We start from the raw sequence: 18,662 nt of genomic DNA, 5'->3' as shown, positions 1-18,662 counted from the left end.
TTTGATGCCATGACAGTCATAAAATACAATGAAAACCATTGAGAACAACATGGGACCACTTGGCCAGAGCCATTGCAGTTCAATTTTGAGGTCCTGGTAATGGCTGAGTTTTTCCTGTTGTTTTTCCTCAATGCAACTGTCACTCAGTATGGCGACATCAATAACTCAAACTTTTTTCTTTTCCACAATCGTGATGTCTGGCGTATTGTTTTCCAAAACGTTGTCAGTCTGGATTCAAAAGTCCCACAATATTGTTGTTGTTGTTGTTGTTGTTGTTGTTGTTGTGTTCAGATTTCAAGTGACAAATGTCCTAAAAACCTTAAATGTATTCTTTTCAGTATGCCTGAAGTTTTGTGTGCATATATTTGTATGCTTTCCCTGATTACTACATTGATCTCCTGTTAGATTGTTGGCTAGCTTGAGTGGTATTGTGTCCATTTTTAGATTACTCATTATCATCAGTAAACAATGGATTCTTGAACACTGATTTTCCCCCTTCTCTCCAGGGAAGAAATGTCTAGAAAAATGTTTATCCACTACACTGAGGTTTGGGCTATTAGTACCACAAGACATCCGAAAAAGCTTGGTCAAATACAGCAAGTGAAATATGTTTATGTATGCACACCTATTAGTGTAGCCAGGGATTTGGTTTTTTTTTTTTTGCAACTTGTATCCTTATATAATTAGAAACCCCTCTATTCTGCTTGCTACCCCTTTATTCTGCTTTAGTTAGACCACATCTGGAATATTGTGTCCAATTCTGGGCACCACAATTCAAGAGAGATATTGACAAGCTGGAATGTGTCCAGAGGAGGGCGACTAAAATGATCAAGGGTCTGGAGAACAAGCCCTATGAGGAGCGGCTTAGGGAACTGGGCATGTTTAGCCTGAAGAAGAGAAGGCTGAGAGGAGATATGATAGCCATGTATAAATATGTGAGAGGAAGCCACAGGGAGGAGGGAGCAAGCTTGTTTTCTGCTTCCTTGGAGACTAGGACGCGGAACAATGGCTTCAAACTACAAGAGAGGAGATTCCATCTGAACATTAGGAAGAACTTCCTGACTGTGAGAGCCGTTCAGCAGTGGAACTCTCTGCCCCGGAGTGTGGTGGAGGCTCCTTCTTTGGAAGCTTTTAAGCAGAGGCTGGATGGCCATCTGTCAGGGGTGATTTGAATGCAATATTCCTGCTTCTTGGCAGGGGGTTGGACTGGATGGCCCATGAGGTCTCTTCCAACTCTTTGATTCTATGATTCTATGATTCTATGAAACAAAAGCAGATAAAATGATCTTTCTGCCACATTAATTGTAGCCACTGGAAAAAAGTGCCAAAACAAAATGGTCATATTTGCTGCAAAAAAAGTGCTTTCATGTAAATAATCTGGAAAGATTTCAGTGTAGGACATTCCATAAATGCAGGGCATCTTTCTAGAACAGCTTTCCCTATACCAGCACCCTAACATCATGTTTGTTTATTTATGTTGAGCTATGACTCTCATCCAGGTTGCGGAATGCTGATACAGAATATGCCTGTGCAAAGTCTTTACATTTTAATTATGCACCATGGATATTTTTATTTGTTTGTTTAAAGGGCAGACTTGAATTATCTTGGGGCTAAGAATAAGAGTTTAATCTGTAGCCTCAAAGTTAATAATACTGTCCTTTGGCTCATTTGGCAGTGGTCTGAAATGTACAGTAATGAACCCGTTTCCATAAATCCAATATCTGTTTTATTTATAACTTCTAGGTCCTCCAGTGTGGCTGTTGTATTATTGGACCAGAAATCCTCCATCTCAATAGAGTTTGTTATTATCCATGGTTTTCCATATCCAAAGTGAATGCATCCAGGAATGTATCCCACAGAGATAAAAGAGAATTGTACTATAGCAGGCATGGGCAAAATTTGGTCCTCCAGGTGTTTTATTTTATTTTTATTATTTTATTTTTTTAACTTATATGCCGCCACTCCCCTGGGGCTTGGAGCGGCTTACAAGAATAGCTAAAATCTAACAAAATTTAAAAGCAATTTAAAACAAATTAAAAACAACAATATCAAACATTAAAAGCCTATCAAAACAGGTATGTCTTACATTCCCTGCGGAAAGCTGGTAAGTCCCGCAAGACACGGACTTCAGGTGGCAGAGTATTCCAGAGTGATGGTGCCACTGCTGTGAAGGCTCTGCGTCTGGTTGCTGTTAGACGCAAGGTCTTGACACTGGGGACTTCCAATAGATCTTGGTCCTCAGAACGGAGGGATCTCTGGGGTTGGTAGGGGGTGAGGTGGTCCCTCAGATACATCGGCCCCAGACCATGCAAGGCCGTAAAGGTGAGTACCATCACTTTGAAAGTGATCCGGTGCTCAATTGGTAACCAATGCAGCTGTAGTAAGATTGGTGTTATGTGGCATCTCATCAGAATTCCCGCAAGAAGCCGAGCAGCTGCATTTTGTACCAACTTGAGCTTCCGGATCACCGAGAGAGGAAGGCCAATGTAGAGGGCGTTACAGTAATCCAGTCTTGAGATGACCGTGGCCTGGATCACCGTAGCTAGGTCGTCCCTGGACAGGTAGGGGGCCAGCCATCTAGCCTGCCACAGATGAAAGAAGGTGGTTCTGCTAACGGCGGAGACCTGGGCCTCCATCGTCAGCAGAGGGTCCAAAAGGACTCCCAGACTCTTTACCAATGATGACGGGCGTAGTGCCTCGCCATCCAGGGTAGGCAGCTGGATGTCCCCACTGCCCGGTCGACTCAGCCATCGGATCTCCGTCTTTGCTGGATTCACCCTCAACCTGCTGGCACGCAGCCATCCAGTAACGGCCTCGAGGCACTGGCTGTTAGGAATTGTGGGAATTGAAGTCCAAAACACCTGCCCATGCCTGTACTATACTATGGAGATCTTGTACTGCCAAGATGTGGAGATGGAGAAAAGGTGATTATATCCACTTCTGATGGTCTCCAACTATGTAAATGTACAAACATCTTAAGAGATCTTTCACATTTACCTTTTTGAGTCACAACCCCCAGAATCCCCCAGCCAGTTTGGCCTATGATTCTGGAAGCGGTACTGCAGAAAAGGAACTTTTCCACACTCTGCCCTAGAGTTGCCTGTGCCTGCCTGCTCCCATGAACTGAAGGTCGCTCAGGATTAGTAAGTCACAGAAGAGACGGAGGCTTTTCACTACTTGCCAGGCACCTGTTCTGCCAGAAGGGGAATTTTGTCAGCTGCTTTTTTTTCTTGATGTGCTTGGATTTACCTTCAGTTTCTTGCCCCTAAGAGTCTGGAAATTTATGGTAGTCTACTGATGAAAGAAGTCTCTAATTCCCAGGGAGTTGTATAGGCACCATATTATGTCTTTGTTCAAGAGCAAGTGTTTTCTCTGTTAAGTTCCATTTTAAGCTTTTGTCGACATATGATCCCCAACTGCCTTGATTTGGCAAAGATAGTCCTGATTAATCCTCTGTTGTCCTGTTTTCTGGTCATTTTTAAAACATCCCAAGTTTTCCTTCTTCATCACTCTTTGTCCTCCACTTGCTTTATTTAATGCAAAGTATTTTAAAATGCAAAAGTAATACACAGTCAACTAAGGGGTGGGGAGAAGAGAAGAGAAGAGGGGGTGAAAATTTGCCTTTCTCAGTAGGCTCAACTAAAATAAAACTGCTGTAGCCTCTCCTAGCTTTTGTTTTCTTCCTTGTTAGTAACTTTTGCCATCTCAATCACATCCTGGGTTGTTTGGCCACTGATGGTCCAGTTTTCATCTATATTGGGGGGCATGAGCTAAAGGTAAAGATTTCCCCTGACATTAAGTCTAGTCATGTCTGACTTTGAGGGTTGGTGCTCATCTCCATTTCTTAGCCGAAGAGCCATCGTTATCCGTAGACACCTCCAAAGTCATATGGCCAGCATGACTGCATGAAGCACCATTACCTTCCCACCGGAGTGGTACCTATTCACATTTGCATGTTTTCTAACTGCTAGGTTGGCAGAAGCTGGGCCTAACAGCGAGAGCTCACCCTCTCCCCAGATTCGAACTGCCAACCTTTCAGTCAGCAAGTTCAGCAACTCAGTAGTTTAACCCACTGCACCAGGGGGCCTATGTTGGGGGGCATACAATCATATTAAATGTGTTTGCTTGTGCAAAGTTTACAGAAATTGTTTCCAATGGTGGAGATCTTTAGTGTAGTATTAGTGTTTTTCTAAAGGAGAAAATACTTCATACTGGCCTCTTTACACACAGAATGTATGAATGCACATGTTTGGGTCACATTTTCTCTCATTAACCAAACAGTCTTTTACTGTATTTTACTTGTATGTTTATGATATTATTATCCTCCTTTGGAATTTAGTGCTGTTTCAATACACAAATCTCTTGGTATCTATTGGACATCTAGAATGTCAAGTTCGGCAAGGATCCAGGGCTCTTTCAGAGTTTTCCACTTGGACGTTTCCCCATTTCCTTTCTGGAAATTAAGAATTCCAGATTGTGTTTTACCATTTTCCATTGCCTGTCCTGGGGTCCTGAATGCGCCAAGTTCATATTTGCCTGGGAGTTTAATATGCCTTTGCTGCAGCTGTTCTAGTCGATTTGCTTAAGTAACACAGGTTTTTAAAGAAATGTCTGAGCAGTTTCATTCTTGGGTTAAGTGTCCCCATTAAGAATGCACAGTGTAGTTGGAACCTTTCCAATTTCTGCAATCAGCATATGCCATTTTATTAGTATAATTAATCATTTCTGTTAAAGGTACAAAGTGTGTGACAATTCTTATCTCATTTATTCTTGCAGCAATGCTGGGAAAGAGATTTGCTAGGGGTGTAAAGGTCTGGCTCGCTTCACAGAAAATCTTGGGGGCATCGTTCTTTCGTTTGCACTCCCCTCCCTCCCTCCTCTTTTTTGTTTTATGGTGCTTGATAATCAACCAGATATTAAAGATTCGCAATTGTGCATTTTTGCATTTTGTTTAAAAGCTGGTACTTTTGAGCATTTATTAGTCCTTGTTATGTCTGTTATTTTAAAAATAATCATAGCTAAGTAAGTATTTCTTTGCAATTCACAAGCCCTGTAATGAGCCATTGTCATAACCATTGTTATCTTTCATGCTTTTGGATTTTATCTTTTGAAAACCTGCCATGTGTGAATGGTGGGATGTGCTCTCAGCCACTGTCAGAATTCCAGGGATTGGGATCAAGATGAAGATTAGGGGAAAAATTAATTTATCATATTATAGGACCCTTCTGCTAGTGTTTCTCCAATGGAATAAATTTGTGTGTTTGTTTAAAGTAAATTTCAACTCCTGCACCTCGAAATGGACCCAATATCTTGCAATTTCCTTACTGCATCATGGTTTTCTAAAAATGGTTTTTGTTGCATTTTTTGAATTTGGGCACAAATGGGACCCCAGTATGACTAACCTTGACAAAAGAAGTATCCTAGAAGCAAAAAGCAATGTGTGTTGGGCAGTCTTTGCCCTGGTGGTGCAGCGGGTTAAACTGCTGTGCTGCTGAACTTGCTGACCAAAAGGTTGGTGGTTGAATCCAGGGAGCAGGATGAGCTCCCGCTGTTAAGCCCAGCTTCTGCCAACCTAGCAGTTCGAAAACATACAAATGCGAGTAGATCAATAGGTACTGCTTCTGTGGGAAGGTAATGGTACCCCATGCAATCATTCTGGCCATATGACCTTGGAGGTGTCTACGGACAATGACTGCTCTTTCGCTTAGAAATGAAAATGAGCACCACCCCCCAGAGTCAGACACAACTAGACTTAATGTCAGGGGAAATCTTTAACTTATCTATCTATCTGTCTGTCTGAGTCTGTCTTTCTGAGTCTGTCTATCTCAGAAATTGTGTACGGCAAGTGCCTTAAATGTGGAGTAATTGTTTATAACTGTGAAAGTGACAATGCTGTAGACTTTCCTCCATTGTAAGTATCATCAGTGTAGGTTCTGTAACCACCCAGAGTTTCCAAACTTGGTGCGAGGGTCATCCAACGTACTGCGTGTTGCAGAAATCCTATCTTGAGTTTACCAGTGCATGCACTACCATCTTTAGGTCCTCATTATTTAGGAAGGGGTGCATCTGGTGTATCAGCCAAAGTAAGCATTCCTGACCGTCGCATCTACCTGGGTTGACATTTGGAAAGATGGATCCAGAAGCACTCCCAAGCTGCAAACACAGTATTTCAGGAGGAGTGTCACCCCCTCCTTCATCCCCAGGTTAGAACCCTTGATGAGAAGCACCTCTGTTTTGTCTGGATTCAGTTTTAGTTTATTTTTCCTCGTCAACCCCATTATCCCCTGCAGACATTCATTCAGATGAGACACACTATTCTTAGCTAAGGCTGTTTTTGAAGGCATGGTGAAATACATTTGGTTGTTATCAGCACACTGATAACACCCTGCCCCATGCCTCCGGATGATCTTTCCCAGAAGTTTCATGTAAATATTAAAAAGTATTGGGGCTAGAATGGCACCTTGTGGGAAGCCATATCACAGCTTCTTTTTTTGAGGAGCAGCAATCCCTAAGCACCACCATCTGAAATCTGCCTGAGAGGTACAGCCAGAATTATTGCAACAGTGCGTCTTCAAATCCCAGCCCTTGCAGGAATTCCAGAAAGATATCATGGTCAATGGTATCAAAAGCCACTGAGAGGTCTAAAAGCACCAACAAGGACTCACACCCCTTTCATTGAATGTGTTGCAATACTTGGGGGTGGGGTATTATTCAATATTATTCAACCAGCTGGTGTAACAGTCCCATAGTGACTAGCACTTAACACACTCTAACAGTCAATGGGTGTAGTTCCTAATCAATCAGGTGAATCAGCTGGCTAGTCCATCAGAACCCTATTCATACTAGGTTGCTGCCTTGTAACTTGGAGGCTCCATGTAGTCCTACCAGTCCCTCAGCTGGCACTCACACTGCCAACTGTGCATCAGTCTGAGAACAGTTGGCATCCACTCAAATGAACTGACAATGGTTTTCATATGCACAACACAATTTATAGTCTTTCCAATCCCATAAATAACATCAGTAGAGTGAATACTAATTAAGATACAGTAGTGTCAGCAGCTTTTTTGTGACAAGAACTGCTGTCTCCAAAAATCTTTCTCAAATCAAGCTGATGATTGATCCAGCAAGTTAGTATTCTCTATATTGCCAAAAATGGAAACTGGCACCTTTGCATTCGACACATGTTCTTTATCACTGATCTACAGCCTTTCCCAAAGTTAAAATATGGTTTTCCAACCCACAATTCTTCTGCTTGCCATCTCTTCTCCATGTCATGGGAATGGGGAGAGTCCATACTTTGTTGGTTAATCTATCTGATACGATTAGACTGGCAATTTTACTTCCAAGTGTGGCAGGTTCTGGTCCCATATCATTTCTAATTAGCTATAAATATATTTTTTTAAAACCTGGAAACTATCCAGGGCCCCATAGCTGATTGCTCAAAGACTTACACTGGTCTATGGATCACCACCTTGAGTAGCAATGGTTTTAGTGAAGCTGTTTACTGTATTGTATTGTATAGTGATGCATTACAATCATCCTAGTGCATTTGTTTTTCAGACTTGATTATTTATGGATTTGATTAAAAATATTATCTCTAGGAATCTCTAGGTCCTCCATTGTGACTCAGTGCTCAATTTCCTCCTGTCATGCTGGAGGACTTAGTTTAGGCATGGGCAAACTTTGGCTCTCCGGGTGTTTTGGACTTCAACTCCGACAATTCCTAACAGCCTACTGGGAATTGTGAGAGTTGAAGTCCAAAACACCTGGAGGGCCAAAGTTTGCCCATGCCTGACTTAGATATTTCTTGAGAGAAAACCCCTGTAGGACTCTAGAGCCTCCAATGTGATTCTGTAAGCCTCCAGCAGAAGTTGACTATACAGTCATGCTGGGAGATCTAGAACAGTATTTCCCAAACTTTATTCTTTCAGATGTTTTGGACTTCCGCTCTCAGAATCCCTGGTCATTGGCCAAGGCTGTTTAGGTTTCCTGAATTCCAAAACACCTGAAAGACTAGAATTTGGAACTCACTGAAGATGTTGTTCTTTCAAGTAATGTTGTTCTTCACTCCTGAAGATGTTGTTCTTTCAAGTAAAAAAAAACCCCTTTATTCATTGTTTTTCATTTTCATGGGGTCCTTTGCACTTAACTGCAGCAAATGTGGAGGGTTGGCTGTATATGGCTTCTCTGCATTAACTCGAAGTCTTGGCATAATGTGGGCTAATGAGAAAAGTTGAACGTGTGACCAGGGGTGCTTCCAGATAAAGAGGTTTTTCTGCAGTGAATTAGAAGGTTTTTTAAATCATGTCAAAAGCGACTTGAAAACATACTGCAAGTTGCTTCTGGTGTGGAAGTATTGGCCATTTACAGAGAGGTTGCCCAGGGGACGCATAGATGTGTTGCCATCCTGCTGAGAGGCTTCTCTCATGTCCCTGCAGGAGCTGACAGACAGGAGCTCACACTGTCTTGCGGATTCACACCAGCAACTTTCAGGTCAGCAGTCCAGCTGGCACAAGGGTTTAACCTGTTGTACTGCAATGGCTCCAATTAGAAGGTGGTTTTCGGTTGTTGTTTTTTCTTATTGTCCATACTAGATTTTCGCATTAAGAACACGAAGTGCTTAGAAGTCATGAGAGGATATCATAACTAGTCAAGGCTATTTGTGAGACAAAGGCCTCTTCTGGATGTGTCCCATGAATATTGTTTTGGAGTGAGTTTTATTCTTAAGTATTTATATGCACCACTAGCCATTCCTGCATCCTAAGTGTTTTTATGCACAAGGCAATGAAGGACTCCCCGGTGGTGCAGTTGGTTAAATCCTTGTACTGGCAGGGCTGAAAACCAACAGGTCAGAGGTTCGGATCTGGGGAAAGCATGGATAAGCTCCCTCTGTCAGCTCCAACTCCCTATGCAGGGACATGAGAGAAGCCTCCCACAAGGATGATAAAACAACAGGGCATCCCCTGGGCAATGTCCTTGCAGACAGCCAATTCTCTCACACCAGAAATGACTTGCAGTATCTCAAGTTGCTCCTGACATGGAAAAAAAAAGCCAGGCTATGAAAATCGGGTTGGGTTATTGATGGGGTTAAGTGTGACACCTAGTGGCAGTGCTTGGTTAACTGTACTCTTATTAAAAAAAGCAAATTTCATTAAATACCGTGATCTCTTGTAAAATCATGATGTGTTGAAACGTTTTCTCTGTAGGCATGCAAACTCAATCCCTAATGACCTACTTTGTTGTTGTATCAATAGACTGAAGATCCAACCATGGAAAGACCATATACGTTTAAAGATTTTCTTCTCAGGCCAAGAAGGTGAGGTCCTGTTTTTACAAACATTGACTTGTTCAAAAGGTTTACTTATTTTAGAAAGAAATTCTTTCTCACTCAAAAGACTAAGACGAATCTTATGGAGTTTTTCTCGTGTTCTCTGTCCTTTATAGTCACAAATCTCGAGTAAAGGGATTTCTGAGGCTGAAGATGGCATACATGCCAAAGAATGGTGGCCAAGAAGATGACAATGATCAAAGAGAGGACTCTGAGGTATGTTGCTCTAAATTGGGGTATTTTATGCTTCCTTCTTACTTTTTTTCATAAGTAACTAGCTAAACCTGACTGTTGTTGCGAACATAGATTCACCAAGAAAACACATCATGCACTGTTGTGTCTATGTGAAATGAAAGGAAGGGAAAGAATAAAAGTTTTTTTTTTAAAAAAAAAACAGAAATCATGTTTAATTATAAAGTTAGAGGATTGATTACATTTTTGGTTTGACCATTTTCTGCATAAACATGAAGATCTGACAGTTTACCGACTCTGGAGCAAGCAATGTAAAAGTGCCCCTGAGAGAAGTAATTGTTTTCTAAATTCAAACTGCACACTTTCAGAGATTTCCCCTGCGCTTTATTTATAGTCACAGTGAACGCAAGGCATACTGAAAATTGTAGTCGTTAGTACTCGAACGCCATGTCCGTTAGAATGAGTGGTATGCCAATAGCAACCAATCACATCTAAGCTTTCCTTTCTTATACTGCTTTGGTGAAATGACAGCTGCTCTGTGATTGGTGGGTATTTCTTATACTACTGAGGTAAAAGGAAAGCTGTGCTGTGGCTAGTTGTTATTGCTTCTACTGCTGAGGCAAAATGTAAGCTGCTCAGTGATAGGTTGTTATTTCTTTCACTGCTGTGGTAAAAGGAAAACTGTACAGCGATTGGTGGTTAGAACTCAGTTTTTATTTCTTATACTGCTGAAGTAAAATGAAAGCTACGCTGTGAGCTTTGGGAATCACAGATTCCACTTTGTATATGTCCAGACTGTTAGTTTTACGCTAAATACATGCGTATATTCAAATGCAACATTGTGTTAAAATTTCATTTTAATATAAAAACACGCATTTATTGGAATGCAACGTTGTGTCAAAATGTCAAATCAATCTACAGCTACTTTTCAAGTTTTGCAAGCACACACATACACAGGCTGAGATTTTATATATAAAGATGATCTCTGTACTGGGAAGATCTTGAATACTAAGTATTTTAACTGCTTGTTCAACTTGTTAAACTGTACTGTGGATACACTTCGAATTTCAGCAACACAACAGGGACATGAGTACCCCAATATTAAATAGAGAAGACTTTCCATAAGTTAGGTTCTACATCTCTAGTCTGTATGTGACGGCGCGTGTGGCGCCACATATATGTAGTACTGTTAGTTGCAGGATTTAAACTGTCATTTTATTCTTGTCTACCTTGTATATGTATAGTTAAATTTCATTGGTTATTATAGCTGTCAATTTATTGTTGTTGTGCATCAATTGGCTTGTTTCCCCAGTTCATTTGTTTAGGCTCCGCCCCTTCTAAGGGAGAAAGGAAAGGTATCCCTCTCACCTTTTTTTACCTCAGAAATAGTCTCAATGGATGGACGTGTGCAAAGCTTGGCCCAAAGCCCCTGGTCAAGGCATTTTTTACCACCAACTCTTAGGTTTTTTACCCCTGAGTCTTATACTTTATGTTCAAACCCCCTGAACGACATTGTGAAGATCTCAGGTGCCTTCATTCTGGTTCTTTGGCACCATAGGAAAGTCTTGTCCTTCAACATAGGCCATTGAACTGGGGTTGTGGTTTGCTCCAGCATTCACAACCATTGAGAGAGAGGGAACAGGAAAAGCTTCTCAGCTTGTAACTCCTAGGACCCTGGACTTTAATATTTATAAAGTATTTTTCCCTGTTGAAACATCAAGTTTGTGCCTAAGAAAGTGAACTCATTGTCAACAATAAACACCATTTCGAGTTACCTGTTGCGTTCTGGTCCTTGGAAGTTCCAGTTTCCTTAAAGGAGGGCAAGAAGCAATCCCCTGGGGAAAGATGCCTCCATGCCTCTTTCTCTATAGCCCCAGGCGCAACACCACACTGTAGGACCAGAAAATACCCCTTTAGCCTTTCCATTATGCCTTGCCTGTTAGACACTTTCCTTGCCCCTTGGGGTATATAAAGATTTTTTTTGTCCTTTGTGGAATTACTGTTCATTTGTTTCCTGATTAGCTGGACCACAAGAACATAATGAGGTGAATTTCCCACAATCTCTCCCTATATTGCTGAACAGGGAAATGGGAATAATTCCTCTGTCTCCTATTAAAAAATTTTAAAAATTAAAAAAACAAGGTCAAGTTTGAATGGTCCTTTTGCCCAACATCACATGGTTTGCTATGACAATAAGCATGGGATTTTTTGGGAGAGGCCATCATATGATTTCTTTGTCATGATCCCAAATTATGGCTAACAAATCATCTGCAATCCAAAAACCTTGCCAGGGCAGGAAGTGGTGAAGCAATACAGTAAGACTGTGGCTTTTTTGTCGGTTTTACATTCACTTCAAGCAAAGTGCATCCTATTTTGTAACCCACTGAAAGTATTGCATGAATCATTGATGAGAGCTGGAACAAGTTTCTGTTGGAATTGTATCTTTTTGTTATCACATGATGAATGAATCAGATATGAGCAATTTCAGTCTCTATTCTTGGGAATAGCTTCTAGAACAAAGCGTTGCTTCATTGAAGTGTGGCATAGGAAGCCAAGGCAGAAACCTGCTGCTATTATTCTGAGTGCTGATTGTTTAGGAATCTCCAAAGGTGCCCCATTGTAGCTTTTTGTTCTCTGCAAAATGCTGAAACAGCTCTTTTTTCTTTTTTCTTTTTTTTTGGTAAAGATAAATAGCAGATTTTTCAAAGGGGGAAATGTATTTCAGTTCTTGCTCCTTACAGCTTGAGATCAGACCTTGATCATCCATATTTCAGTCATCTTTACCTAATAACTGCAATGTCTTCTAGGATAATAGTCCCAGTGGTACTAGTGGACCAGTGGTAAAAGTAGGACTGTTTAAGCACAGAGATAGTCTATCTGGAGCACAGGTATTTTAGTCACGGCAATAGAAACTATTCCCAATAACAATAAACTTTTTAATTTATTTTTGTTGTGTTTTATAGTTTCCAGAAAGGTAAAATTTATGCTAAATATACATGGTAAAATTTATGATTAAAAACTTCCATTGCTAATGGAACAATTCTTTGTGTTTGGTTTACTCCAAAAAAAAAAATGCTATTGCATTTTTATATCTTTCAAATTTGTACAGGTTGAGTATCCCTTTTCCAGAATTTTGAAATATTCCAAAATTGTCCACATGGATGGCTGTGTAGTGACGCTTCTGTTTTTTGATGGTTCAATATATACAAATCATACACACAAGTATTAAAAATATTATATACAGTTATCTTCAGGCTGTGTGCATAAGGCTGTTTATTTATTTATTTATTGTATCAGGAGCGAGCCAAGGGTACAGTTCGAAGGTATTTAAAAAACACAAAGCTTAAAAAAAAACCTTGGCATTATGTTAAATGTCTTTTGACCAGTAACTGGCCACTTGGAGTGCCTCTGTAGTTGCCATAAGAAGGTCCTCCATTGTGCATGTGGCAGGGCTCAGACTGCATTGTAATAGGTCGTTTGTGGTTTGCTGTTCTCCACACTCGCATGTCGTGGGTTCCACTTTGTGGCACCATTTATTAAGGTTGGCTCTGCTTCTCATGGTGCCTGAGGGTAGCCTGTTCATTGCCTTCCAAGTCACCCAGTCTTCTGTGTGCCCAGGAGGGAGTCTCTCATCCGATCTGAGCCACTGATTGAGGTGCTGGGCTTTAACCTCCCACTTTTGGACTCGCGCTTGCTGAGATGTGCCTGCGAGTATCTCTGTAGATCTTAGAAAACTTCATTTAAGGCGTTGGCATGCTGGTTGATATGCGAACAGTTTATTTATGAAATATCGGTAAATTCCTTGTTCTGTTTGTGGTCCCATCTCCAATATACCTTATTGTGCATGCATGTGCAGATACTGGTATTCCAAAATATCCAAAACATTTCTGGTCCCAAGCATTTTGGATAAGACATAATCAACCTGTTGCACTCCAGGAAAGGAAAAGCCCTCTGACTGCAAACACCACACCGTTGATTGGAAAACAATCCTTTTATTGAAGATAATTAAAAAGCAACAAGAAGCACTTTAAAGAAATAGGTAAATCCAATTAGGTAAGAAGATAAACAGAGCAAAAATAGTCCAGAGGAAAGTTCAGCAAAGTCCATAAAAACAAAGTCCACACTTCTCTAATATAATTCAGGAAAACAGGAAACATTAATCCAAGGCATGAGTAGGCATTCATACATTCCAGGAATCCAAACCATAAACAAGAAATACTTAAACAAGAATTTTCCAAGCAAAACTTCAATGAAACAAGGACGAGAACTACACTTGATTCCAACAATGCTTCATCTGACTATATTTCCCATACTTGGAACTTTTATCCCCTCGTTAAGCTATTCCACACACTCATGAATTGGTTTCGCTTTACTTGAGATCCCCTTATCTTTTTCTATCGGAGCCTGTCAGAACGCCAAAGGCACTGTTCGGCCTGTCTGTTTTGACTAATTTCCTCTCACCTATCTATTTGCTCATTAAGCCTTGCAGCTGGGCCAGGTGCCCAGTTGTTTTCAAGCCCCAAATCCTGGGAACTCTCTGGTAGCAATTCAGGAAGTGCACTATCATCCTCACACCTTCAGGGACATTCTCGTGGGAAACTACACTTTGCAGAGGGACATTCTCATGGGAAACTACACTTTGCACAGGGGTCTACTGGTCCTTCTCTGCATCAGTATCATTGACCAAACCATTGCCATCTTGAAATTCATTGACATCACTTCCCACATCCAAAGCACCCTGATCCTGAAATACAATCACAGGCTGAGCACAACCTTTACAGATAAATATAGTAACAGAATACCTTTAAACCTATAATGTCATTTTTGGGGCAGGGGGGATGGGGGACTGTTTATTTTGATTATGGTGGGATACAGATTCTTTGACAGCATGCTTAGTTGGATTTGGTATACCAAACATTGCTATACATTGATTTATGCAAACTATAGCATCTTACTTTTGTTAGCATTTCTGCTAATCTCAACAGCAGAAATGCTAACAAAGGTAAGATGCTATAGTTTAAGAAATGAAGTTCAATGAAAGTATTATTCCTCTTCTATCCATTCTTCATTAGTTATCTTATTCCAAGTGATCTTCTCTTAGGAGCAGCACCTTTAACATGTTCTTATCCTGTGAAGTAGAGCATTGGTCTTTCTCTGGAGTGAGATCTTTGGGAGATCTATATTTGTGGGAGATCAGCTGCTACAAATAAATTCTTGATGTATGCATGCTACATATGGCACACTTCTGCCACCTCATTATCAGAAATATTGACATTGGGAAGTGTTATTTGTTCCTTTCCATTCAAATAGAAAGAAGCTAAACAATCATGTGATTTTCAACTTCATTTTTCATTTTTCCTTTTTCTTCTTCACAGCATGGCTGGGAAGTGGTTGACTCCAATGATGCCCCTGCTCAGCGCCAAGAGGAATTGCCCCCGCCTCCTTTGCCCCCAGGCTGGGAAGAAAAGGTGGATAACCTCGGGCGTACTTACTACGTAAATCACAACAACAGGACAACCCAGTGGCACCGACCAAGTTTAATGTAAGTATGGATCTTCATGTCATCTACAATAGGCTTTATGTACATTATGTTGTCATGGTTAGTACCTTAAGTGGCTTCTTTAAATACTTAGCGGGAAACATGAAGAATAGAACTTCCAGCAGCTATTGACCACGACTCCTTAATGTTCATAGACAATGTACCACCAAAAACAAAGGATTGGAAATGAAAAATGTAAAAGTATTTCGCTTTCACTCCAGGAGTCTGGAATTTCTGTGTGTTTTGTCACTTTGGAAAACATTCCTCTGAACTAGATGGATTCAGTGGGCTTTCAAAAACCTAGTCTCCTTATTCTCCCTTAAGATTACAGCATTGCTAAATCAGCGGTAATGTGCACAGGTGGACAGGAACATAGTTTTGTGTTTATTATTGCACTCGACCCATTATGGATTCGGTTGCTCTGTCCCATCATTTGTGCCTCTTGCAGACATCCTGTCTTCCAAGATAGAGCACAGTTTCCTACTGATAAAATGTTGAAATTATAGAGGGACTTTATCTCACTAAGGTAATGCTGTTGCTTCTCATTTGTAATGTAGGCTGTTGATTCAGTCTTACATGAGAGACCCATCTTCAAGTTAATATTTGTTGAATGAAAGCCATAAAGGAAATTGTTGTAACAGTTAATTATTTTTGATATGCTATGTTCAGTCACAATTCATCTTGAGAGTTTCATCCACTTTTTTTATTCCTATCCCATCTCCAAGGAATCTGCAATAAGATTTCAAATCCATAACATCCCCTTGAGAGACTTGAATCTGAGAGAGAGAAACAGATAGAGATTGAACCAGACTCAAGGCTGACCCTTGAGTTTCATAACTATTTAGGGATTTGAATATGAGTTCTTGTGTTCAGATTTAATACTATGTCTACAGAGTCAGCAAACTAGTATATGTGCAACTTTATAGTGCAACATTGTTAATAAAACATAGACTGAACTAACATTACCTTCATAAGAGATGGTTTCGAAAATATGCTGTGTAGTTTTGTTCCTTCATATCTTCAGATTCACTTTGGAATCTTTGATTTGTGGCTGGTTGCGTGGACATACCAGAGCAAGGAAATATTGGGCCTTTTCAAAGAGCAATTATTTTATATTAGTTTAATACCCATGCCCAACGACTTTGCATTTGTGGCACAGGGGAAATAGAAGACCTAACACACTATTTGCTACTCTGCCCCTTGTACAATGACCCTAGGAAAAATCTCCTAGGATCACTCTTGGAAGAAAGAGCATCATGGCAACAATCTGCGGTGATCTGCGACTTGCTAGCAGATCATTCTAAAAATATAACACTAAAGGTTGCCACATTCGCAATCGCAGCCCAAAAGATCAGAGCCAAAGTAGCAAAATCCATACTGGGGGTCAGAAATGGAAACGGTTTGGAATGACACAAAGCAGACACTGTTATTGTCATGTTTCTGCTTTCATAATTTTAAAGAACTTGTTTTAGTTTTAATTCTTGTTACGTTTTAAGGTTTATATTGGAAAGTGTTTATAAAGTAGGTATTTTACTGATGTCATGGCCTATGGCTAGTACAATAAACAATTCATTCATATTAGTTTAATATGAATTATTATATCTCAGTTTAAAAAGTATATCTTATTTAATAGGCTTGTGCATGGATATTGGTTGATTCCCTTTGGCCAATTTGGCTTGTTTGGTTTGACCAGCTGACCATAATGGCAAGGGGTCAGCTGCCATGTTTTTTGGCCCCAACAGAACAGTAGCTGTCAAATACTGGCTGCTTTCACTTACAAGTGGAGTACGGTAGGGAGGCAGCCACTAGAAGGAAAAGAGCAAGGGAAAAAAGGTATCACTCCAGACAGGTCAAAGAGAGGACTTTTAAAGTAAGCCTTGGGTAGGATAGCTCCACACTGATCTCTCTTCCTTCCCTGGGAAGTGGGGAGCCTCCTTAAAATTCCACTAGTTACAACATACACAAAAATTTCTTAAGAATGAATCTGTGGAAAAGCATAGCAAGGATGAAATTTCCAAAGCTTGAGGATGTCATGGTAGAGAATTCTGGGTCAGGGAGCAAGGCCAGGAGACATACATTTCCAGGTCAAAGGAGGAGCAAAGGAGCACAAATCTGACAACACTTTTATTTGAACTTATAACAGGTATTCAGAAGTCTCAGGAAAGATTATAAGAGTAAAGTTGTGTAGGGAGAGAGCGCGTGCCCGTCTACAGGGCCTATCGCCTCGAAAATAGAAACAGTTAAGCATTAAACTTACTCTCCTCTATAGACCAAAGGAAAAGGATCACAGAAAGAGTGGTATCTTAAGCTCTTTTTTTAACCACTGGTTCCCAACCTGTGGGTCCCCAGATGTTTTGGCCTTCAACTCCCAGAAACCCTAACAGCTGGTAATCTGGCTGGGATTTCTAAGAGTTGAAGGCCAAAACACCTGGGGACCAACAGGTTGAGAATCACTGCTTCAAACCCAAGTCTCCTCTACAGACCAAAGGGAAAGGATCGCAGGAATAGTGGTATCTTAAGTCCTTGGTTTAAACCCAGGTTTCGTCTACAGACCAAAGGGAAAGGATCTTAACTCTAATGCTTTTAATCCAGATCTTAATGAAGGTTATAAGGTCAAAGGATGCCATTGCCTAAAATGATGGGAAGGGGAGCCTGGGGAGCCTCCCCCCCCCCATTTCTGCCAATGGGCTGGACCTAGCCTCATTTTTCGGCTATGGTCCAAAAACGGCTGTTTGACTACCTGTCCATTTTTGGGAGGCATGCAAAAATGGATCTGGGGGTCTCCCAAAACTTGGCCAGTAGAAACGGATCAGGGTTCAGCCAAAACACACAAGCCTATTATTTAATCTGATTTGTTATCATTGCATATAGCTTTTTCTCTCCCTTTTTCGAGGGGAGAATGAAAGGGGTCTCTGATTAACCAAAGTTTCCTGTTTTCTCTGATAGAGGAAAGCATGGTCACTTGCTTTGGAACAAATTAGAATACTTAATAACAGGGTTATTCTTTCAAAATTGGTTATTTAAAACCTATCTTCTCCATTTGTAATATTTAGTGTGATTATTACATGGCATTCATTGTTTGTTTACAGAGTAAAGAATTCAGTGATTTTGTTCAGTGTATATGATTTTTACTACTAAAAGAGATACATGTAATAATAACATAGTTAAAATGTAATTTCCTTATGTCTTTCTATAATTTTTGCTAGGCCTGGGCGGTTTCGTTCGTTAATTTTGTAATTCGTTAAATATTTGTTAATTTTAGCAATTACAAAACGATTACAAAACTTATTTTTAAACCCGGAAGTGTTTTTAAATATCGAAACGGCATGCGCCAAATATTTTTGTAATTCCGTCCATTTCGGAAATACGTAAGATGGCTAGATGCTTGCTGGGAGCTCTCCTCTCTCTCCTCTCCTTAGCCAGTCAGAGCCTGAAAGAGGAGGAGGAGGAGGAGGAGGAGGAGGAGAGGGCGGGGAAGGCGCCGGCTGAGCAAGCGAGCGAGAGGGCGAGCGACCCTCAGCGGGAAGGCGGCCCGTCCCTCCTTCCTCACCTTTGCGGTGGGTGTGCTTCGTACTCCCAATTCCGCACTGAAACCTTAGTGGA

General features: G+C 40.7%; 1 protein-coding gene across 9 annotated transcripts in view; it reads left to right on the top strand.

Moving 5' to 3' along the window:
• NEDD4L (NEDD4 like E3 ubiquitin protein ligase) overlaps nucleotides 1–18,662 on the top strand; it is a 304,699-nt gene that overhangs the window by 211,940 nt on the left and 74,097 nt on the right. For all 9 annotated transcript variants that reach the window (XM_060761330.2, XM_060761329.2, XM_060761328.2 and 6 more), the window contains 3 exons: nucleotides 9,255–9,316; nucleotides 9,445–9,544; nucleotides 14,896–15,062. In XM_060761330.2, coding sequence (XP_060617313.1) covers nucleotides 9,255–9,316; nucleotides 9,445–9,544; nucleotides 14,896–15,062 — 329 coding nt within the window. The remainder of the gene's footprint in view (nucleotides 1–9,254; nucleotides 9,317–9,444; nucleotides 9,545–14,895; nucleotides 15,063–18,662) is intronic.

This window comes from Anolis sagrei, chromosome 2 (genome assembly GCF_037176765.1).
Source record: "Anolis sagrei isolate rAnoSag1 chromosome 2, rAnoSag1.mat, whole genome shotgun sequence".
Taxonomy (NCBI): domain Eukaryota; kingdom Metazoa; phylum Chordata; class Lepidosauria; order Squamata; family Dactyloidae; genus Anolis; species Anolis sagrei.
Note: the sequence above shows the minus strand (reverse complement) of the source record. Positions and strands in the feature narration are given on the sequence as shown.